The sequence below is a fragment of the Phoenix dactylifera genome, chromosome 14 (genome assembly GCF_051530095.1).
Source record: "Phoenix dactylifera cultivar Ajwa chromosome 14, Ajwa_hap1_PhDact_Kaust_v1.1, whole genome shotgun sequence".
NCBI classification, from domain to species: Eukaryota; Viridiplantae; Streptophyta; class Magnoliopsida; order Arecales; family Arecaceae; genus Phoenix; species Phoenix dactylifera.
Genome location: NC_143203.1, coordinates 13,651,272 through 13,659,445, shown reverse-complemented (window position 1 = coordinate 13,659,445; position 8,174 = coordinate 13,651,272). Strand labels below are relative to the sequence as shown.

The 8,174-nt window shown below is 41.7% G+C and overlaps 1 protein-coding gene across 1 annotated transcript; it reads right to left on the bottom strand.

Moving 5' to 3' along the window:
* Positions 1 to 276: 276 nt before the first annotated feature.
* Positions 277 to 1,940, bottom strand: LOC120109181 (putative germin-like protein 2-1). Its single transcript, XM_039122931.3, has 2 exons — positions 1,736 to 1,940; positions 277 to 1,595 (listed from the first exon to the last, which is right to left on the bottom strand). Exons 1-2 carry the CDS (start codon positions 1,845 to 1,847, stop codon positions 1,042 to 1,044), a joined length of 666 nt encoding a protein of 221 aa, XP_038978859.3. The 5' UTR covers positions 1,848 to 1,940; the 3' UTR covers positions 277 to 1,041.
* Between the last annotated feature and the right edge of the window lie 6,234 nt (positions 1,941 to 8,174).

Below are 8,174 nucleotides of genomic sequence, written 5' to 3'. Positions count from 1 at the left end.
TATCACCTATATATTATTGTATAACCAATAGTTTTCAATATTGATATTTATTTATGATTTATTTGTGTGACAAATTAGTATGGTTGTAAATTGATTTGGATTTTTTGCAACAACAACATCTCATTAGTATGTCTTTAAATAATTTTCTAAATAGATATTATATTAATCTAATAAATTTTTGAAGTAATAAGGTTTCAAATCGACTATTATGTATTCTAGTTGTACTTAACAATTTTTGATGAGTTCATCAAGTTATTTTCAACTTTATCTGGCCAGAACTATTTACCGATCAAGTCACATGATCAGCCAATTGAAGTTGTTTGGGTTCGAAAATATTGCAAATAATGCACCATAACCAGCCACTAGTCTAAGATATAATTATTAAAAACTTAAATGGAGATCGATTTAACCAAGATATTGGATCAATAATCCAATTTGATTTGTATTAAAAATATAGGTTTGCTACGCTTGTTGCCTCCCTTCAACTTTGTTCTTCCTCCAGCCAGGGATAGAGGAGAGATAGAGATAGGAATAGCTGTTTTCCTAATAGTCAAAATTAGAAGTAGCCTGAGTCCAGACAGAAGCTTAGAAGTAGGTGCTTCTCAAACCTGTGCGGAGGATGTCATACCCCACTATTCTGTTTTTGCCAAACTTTTGAAGCCATGGCTGCTGAAAGACAATCCAGATCCAAATACTTTTCCTTTTTCAGTCCTCCATTCAGTAAAATCCATCTTTTCCTCTATGATGCCTATGGCTTAATTCATCCTATCCGCTCACAAACATAAAGTTGGTGGATAAAGGAATAAGCAATTTGTGATATCAAGTCCAACAAACATCTTGACCTAATGTTACAGCAAAAAGAAAAATAAAAACAGAAGCAAGAAGCACTTTCTCCTACTGGGAAATAAATTGCCTTTATTGCTGTAGAATTGTCAACTCATTATTTGCTTATTTGTGCTAAAGAATGCAAATGAATAAGTGTAACAATCAAAATAATACAAATGAATCAGCGGAGCAATCCTTGTAGCAAAGAAAGAGTTATCAGTTGTTGTTGTCCATCCAGAACTGAGCCTGCAGCCAGTCAATAGTCTTCTTGTCCACCTGAAAGGCCTTTGCAAGAACGTCACGAGAGATGGGTGGCTTCGACCCAAACACCGCATTGGCTACAGTGATCACACCAGGGTTTTGGCTGCTCAATGCGGCAATAGCAACAGCATTCTTCGTCCCGTAGTTGAACTGGAAGTGAATTAGACCTTGGGGGAACACGAACACATCACCCTTGTTGATGACTTTGGCAAAGAGACGGTTGTCCGTGTTGGAAGTCACAAAACCCACATAGAGTGAGCCTTCCAACACCGTCAAAATCTCTGTCGCCCGAGGGTGGATGTGAGGTGGGTTCAGGCCATAAGGAGCAAAGTCTATGCGAGCCAATGAGATGCCAAGGGTGTTGAGCCCTGCAATTTTCTCCACATTAACTAAAGTCACATTCGATCCAAGTTTGTTTGCAGTGTGGCCAGGCCTGTCGAGGCCGGAGAAGAAGAAATCATCAGCTCTGACATCGTTTGGGTTCTTGCACACAAGACCGTTGACAAATACTGCACAATAAAAATTAACATAATTCACCAAGGTTGATAGAAAAACTTGAGAAGAACCTCGTTCGAAAGCCTACTTATAAGTTTGTGGATGAGTAAGAAATTTTGCTCAACTTGAAAAAAGGAAGAATATATATAATTACCATGGGACGTTTTGTCAGCAACACAGAAGTCCTGGAGGGGACTAGGATCAGAAGCAATTGCGTGAGAAGAAACCAGCGCAAGGAAAGCAAGGAGGAGGATGCGTGAAGCCATGTCTGTTCGGTTAAGCAGGAGAGAGTGCAGGAGGAATGGAACTCGAGAGTCTAGATCGAAGCTCGATGCGCTGGGATGGCTTGGAGTAGATAGATATATATAGAGAGTGGAGGGACGAGGGACCCGGTTTATGCGATGGTTAGACCGTTGAAGTAGTCAGGAAGGGTGGTCGTGATTTGCTTTGTATTGTTTTATAAAGTAGTAATAAAATGGTTTCAGTTGTCCACCAATTCCAGTAGACCGTGGCCAAAGGCAACGTTCCCAAAGACGAAGTATAACTTGATAAAGTATAACTTGATCTATAACCATATTGATGGTAGGTGAGAAACAGCAGATGGAATTGATCAATATTCGCCGCCTTTGACGGTACAACGGTTCGGCCAGCTAAATAGATAATAAGGCTTGTTTCGTAGTCTAATCATGAACTAGTCCAGCCATTTTTATTATAATTTAACCAATTACTTATTTGTTTAATTTTATGCTAGTATGGACATATGTGATGAACATGAAAAAAGTTAATAAATTTAAAGATACGGTCATCAATTGTTTATTGAGACATTCCTCCTCCAACTTTATTTTTGTTGCCATAGAAAATTGAACAGTTCAAAGAAAGATCCAAAGCTGGGAGCCTTCATGAAGTTGTTCGGATACTTGGCCACAATGGGATTTAGCAACTTCAAGATGACCTCTTCCTTCCGTCACAGAAAAGGTCAATGTAGTTATGGTGGCAACGAAGAACTTGAATAGTTCTAAATGCAAATACAGGGAATTCTTCATCGAGGTTATCAGCATTGGTTGCGCTTATCATAACTGTAACAATCCAGGATCTCATCCAAAATGGCTAGCCGGGAGATATTATTTGAGTTCCTTGATCCTGTATAAGTACCCAAGATCTACCCAGCGAATAACCGATGTGGGACTAAACATACGTCCGTACGGGTCCTCACATACTCCCTCCGTTCAAGCCCTGACGTCCTCGTCAGGCTAAGGGTTCAAATCTATTCAAATCTAATCACAAACACCACATTGGCCCATGGTCAGCCCCAATGGATCCGTGCTGCAGTATCCCCTGGTACACATAGGTTATGGGCCGGGAACGCACTGATACCATTTGTAACAACCCAGGATCTCACCCAAAATGGTTAGCCGGAAGGTATTATTTGGGTTCGGTGATCCTGTATAAGTAACCAAGATCTACCCAGCGAATAACCGATGTAGGACTAAACACACGCCCGCACGGGTCCTCACACTCGGCTGATAGAATCATATCAATGGCCAAATCTTGAGGGACTGTAGGCTACATTTATTGCCCTTGAGGTCTTCTCAAGGAATTTTAGAGGCATCTCTAGCAAATCCATTGTTTATAGTTATGGGATGATAGTGCTTGAAATGGTTGGGGGAAGAAAAAATATTGAAGTTCAAGAAGACAACATCCGTGAGATATCCACTTCTCACATTGGATTTACAAGCATCTCAACATGGATGAAAATTTGAGAACTTTCACGGCCATGACCCAAGTGGAAGAAGAGATTGCCAAAGGGATAATTCTAGTAGTTTTATGGTACATTCAGACTAAGCTAATAAATAGACTCTCGATGGGTAAGTTTCCAGATATGTTAGAAGGAAGGATTATAGACTTGCAAATTCCCCCCATGCCAGTTTTACTTTCCCCTCAAGATGAGGGAAGCATTTCTAGACAAATCATTCTCATGAAATAGTATCAATAGTCACTTGTTATAATGGACTCAACATATTTGACCGTATAATAGGTATGTTACCCATAGTGCTATAGGCATCTCTTAATAACCTATGTTAGATAAAAATTTAGAGCTGTGGTTATAAAGGCTTAATAAATCCTTCAACCTTCAATGGATTTATATTTTACTTTCAATTTAGCAATCATGCAACCTAAATGATCCGACGACCCGGGATCCGCCACATGGCGGGCCATAAGACAGCCTCAACAAATCTCTCCAAATCACCCCCACTAAATGCTGATCATTATGGAGGGCGCTCCGGAGCTCGAAATACTGATGGCTGACCTCTCGCATTTCGCCAGACGAGACGCTTCGGAGAAGGGAGCATTAATGGTCGGCTTCTCACGTTTCGCTAGTCGGAGTGCTTCGGGGGACGGAAAATTAATGATCGAAACCTCCAGAAAGGAATGCCCACGTGGAACACTGAAAAATTTCCACGGCAGATTCTACTCAAGAAAATCTAGCAGCTCGAACCTCCCAAGTCCGACGTCAAGCTCTCGGCTAAGAAATATGCCAAGGCATACCCAGTTTGGTACACACCTCTTCTTGCCTATGTGATTGAAGCACTGGACGATTAGAAGTCTGCCTACTTCCATCGTCCGAGCTGCAAGGCAGCTCGACCTCGAAAGTGGAGGGCAAAGAATAGGGAGAAAAATGGATCGTCCAGCCCACAACTAAAAGGCCGCCCAGTTTCGGCCCAATAAACGTCAACGCCAACTAGTCGAATCCACACTTCTGCCCCGAGTCAGCTCGACTTCGAGACTCCGCCGAAGGCTCCACCAACTTCAGACATTCGCCGACTCCCCCGACCAAGTTTGGGGTGCCTCCAGTATTCGCCGACCCTCCCCAACTAAACTCGGGCCGCCTACCTCAGCAGTACGCTCCGACTTTCGAGCTCGGAGCGCTCCACCGAGCATGCCTCGGAACCTAGGAAGCCAAGCTACTCCCATTACCCGTCAAGCCGACCTCTCATGATGAGGGCTGACAGTGCCTCTGCCACCTGGGCCACTCCACCGAAACTATAAATAGCTCGGTCAGGTAACTTGTAAAGGACTTTTGGGCTGGACCAAATCTACTCCACTCTAACTTGATCATCGAAGGGCCCTCACCGAAAATACTGATGAAACTTTGTGCAGGTCTGCGGCCGTCGCACAGGAGGTGGTTCCCGTCTTCTCTTTCCAATCACTGGCAGCTCCCTCGACTCCACCGGCGTGGTCTCCCTCGGGCCAAATTTGAACCACAACAGTCATAACTCCGGGATTAGTTGGATTGACTTGCTTCTAAACTACTGGATTGTCGGTCATCTTTGTTTTCAGACTCTTAGTCATCTATGCCTTCAAATGATGATACTTTCAGCCTTCAGCTAGTGTAGACCAGTTTTCAACCCTTGATCTCTTTACCCTATTCCTTTTATAAGTCAAGATGGTTCTCTTCCTTCAGTTGATGAAAGCTTGTAATACCTACTCTATCTCGGTTTTTCTGAAGTTGTATATCTCCACTCTTTGTTACTCCTCCCTCTTAGGTGTAGCAGCAGGAGCATCATCTATTATATCTCCTTTTTCAATTCCTTAATAAAGGTAGGGTGGTTATTACCTCTCTTATCATAAAAAAAAAATAAAAAAAAAGGAAAAAGAGAGACTTTCTTGTAAACTAGAATCTTTCACTACAAATTAAAATAGAGTTTTTCCTGTCAAATTTGTTGATGGCTGGCCCATAAAAAAAAATTGGGCAAAATACTTTTCTAATAGCTTTATCTAATTTATTCATATTATAAAATAGATAAAAGGTTAAATTAGATGATGTTGTGTGATAACTAGGACATCAAAATCAAGCTTGATCTTGGAGTTCAAATAACTGGGACACCAGATAGTGTCCTGAATTATGGTACATTAATTGATATAGTACTTAATTTGGAGAAAGGCTAGGAAAGAAGCAAACAACCTGCTTCCTTTAGAAGACAATGACATAGGAGCACTCCCAGTAATGGCTAGAAAATAGATACTAGTGTTGATTTCAATTGTCCAGCATCAAGATACAGTCGACTAAACAGACTACCAAGTCAAAGTAAACCAGCATCCAGCAACTCCCTTGTTCAAGTTCATGGATTTCCACCCGGCTTCAAGTTCACAAAAGGAAAAGGAGGAACACCTTCTGTGGCAAACCAGATCTCATACACCTCGATGCCAGAATACCTGCCTGACCTCTCCAAGGTCACGATTAGCCCGGAGCAGTGTCATAAGATTCTTTCCATCCTACAGCCTCAACTGCAATCCCATGATCCAAGCACTGCTGTGCAAAAGTCATCACAACCATCAGTAAATCAGGTCGGGAATTTACAGATCAAATCTGCAGCAGCTGGTTTCTCAGGTAATTCTACTTGTTCGATGAGCACCTTACCTCAAAATCAAGCACATATTCCTTGGATCATTGATACCGGTGCCACGAATCATATGGTGTGTTCAACCTCCTTCTTTTCTACCATCGAATCTCAAGTAAGTGCTACTGTTAGACTTCCTACTGGAGAGAGAGTACCTGTAACTCATACAGGATCAGTCAGGATTTCCAAATTCCTCACTTTGAAGGATGTTCTTTGTGTTCCAAGCTTCTCTTTCAATCTCATTTCAGCCAGCAAACTGACAGAAATGAATCAATGTTGCCTGATTTTCTTGTCGAATCTCTGTTTTATACAGGGCTTGTTGAGTTGGACGACGATTGGAATGGGAAAACTTGAAGATGGCCTCTACCACCTTCAAGTAGACAACAATCATGCAACGATTCCTTCTTCTGCTGCTGGAACAGCACCGAAATCCTTACCTGTTGCCAACACCTCCATGTATTCCCCATTATCTTCCTCTGCAAGTTTGACTGATAGTTTCCATGTTTTTGATCAATGGCATCGTCGGCTAGGACACCTATCTTTTCCTCGCCTTACCATGCTAAATAAATCTGTACCTGAAATACATGTTGGCATGAATAATCACTGTGTCGTTTGCCCTCTTGCTAAACAACAGAGACTAAGCTTTCCACACACAAGCCATGTCTCAAATGTTGCTTTTGAATTGATCCATTGTGACATATGGGGACCTTTTTCCACACCTTCACTTGACGGTTCCAAATACTTCCTCACCATCGTGGATGATTTCAGTCGAGCTACTTAGGTATATCTTATGCAGTCCAAGTCCCAAACCCAAAACATCATTCAATCCTTTTGCACTTTAGTTGAAGTATAGTTTTCTGCCAAAGTCAAGGTCATCAGGTCAGACAATGGACAAGAATCTAACATGATAAATTTTTATGCCACAAAAGGAATCACTCATCAACTTAGTTGTGTTGAAACCCCACAACAAAATGGTGTAGTGGAAAGGAAACCTAAGCACATTCTTAATGTTGCTAGAGCATTGAGATTTCAAGCAAATTTACGATTACAATTTTGGGGTGATTGCATCCTCACTGCTGTTTATCTCATAAACAGAATTCCCATACCAAAACTCTCCAACCGATCTCCATATGAAGTGTTGTTTTCTTCAAAACCATCTTACACACATTTAAGAGTGTTTGGTTGCTTGTGTTATGTCTCTACTCTACGTAGACATCGATCAAAATTTGAACCTCGAGCCAAACAATGTGTATTCATTGGGTATCCTCATGGTATGAAGGCCTATAAAGTTTATGATATTCAGACCAAAACAATGCTCATTTCCCGGGATGTTGTATTTCATGAGTTTGTGTTTCCCTTTCAGCACAGCCTCATTCCTTCAACACTGCATTCCTCATCTCATGATACTATTTTTTGTCCCCATTTCATTACATCAAATGCAAATATGCCTGCAGCTCTTCAACAATACAACACACAGACCTCTAGTTTCCCTGTTTCAGCACCCGGTACAACTACTGGCATGCCCACTGGCACGCCCAATGGCACATTCCAAATCAACTCTTCTCCTTCAATTCCCTCTTCACACTCTCCTACAATTACCATGCCCACAAATCAACCTTCAATTCCACCTCATGCTCGGCCTCCTACCCAAATACCTAGACAGTCATCTAGACTACACCCTTCATTAGTACATTCTCTCTTCCATTCTCCAAATCAGCAGGTCAGAAAATCCACTAGACTAAAGCATCCTCCTACCTATCTCAAGGAGTATTTATTGCAGCTTGGCATCATCTACTCCTTATTCTCAATCGTCCACTCAACAACAAATGCCCACTGCACAATCAAGAACAGCTCATGACATTTCAGACTTCCTGAGTTATGCAGGGCTTTCTTCACCACTTCGGATTTTTGCCTTGTCCATTTCCTCCTCAACTGAACCAAAGGATTATGCTGAAGCCTCCATGTCTCCCGAGTGGCGTGAAGCCATGGATGCTGAAATAAAGGCACTTCTAGTCAATAATACATGGACCATCATTGAATTACCAGCAGGAAAAGCACCAGTTGATTGTAAATGGGTTTACAAACGTAAGTTTAAAGCTGATGGCATTGAAGAGAGGAAGACGGCACGTTTAGTTGCCAAAGGGTACACCCAACAAGCTGGTATTGACTATCATGACACATTCTCCCCGGTTG

What these genes read in the sequence shown, in the direction of transcription:
- LOC120109181 (XM_039122931.3), bottom strand. Translation starts at nt 1,847, where the DNA reads ATGGCTTCACGCATCCTCCTCCTTGCTTTCCTTGCGCTGGTTTCTTCT. An exon ending in TGCTGACAAAACGTCCCATG is followed by an intron (nt 1,596 to 1,735) that starts GTAATTATATAT and finishes TTTATTGTGCAG; the next exon opens with TATTTGTCAACGGTCTTGTG.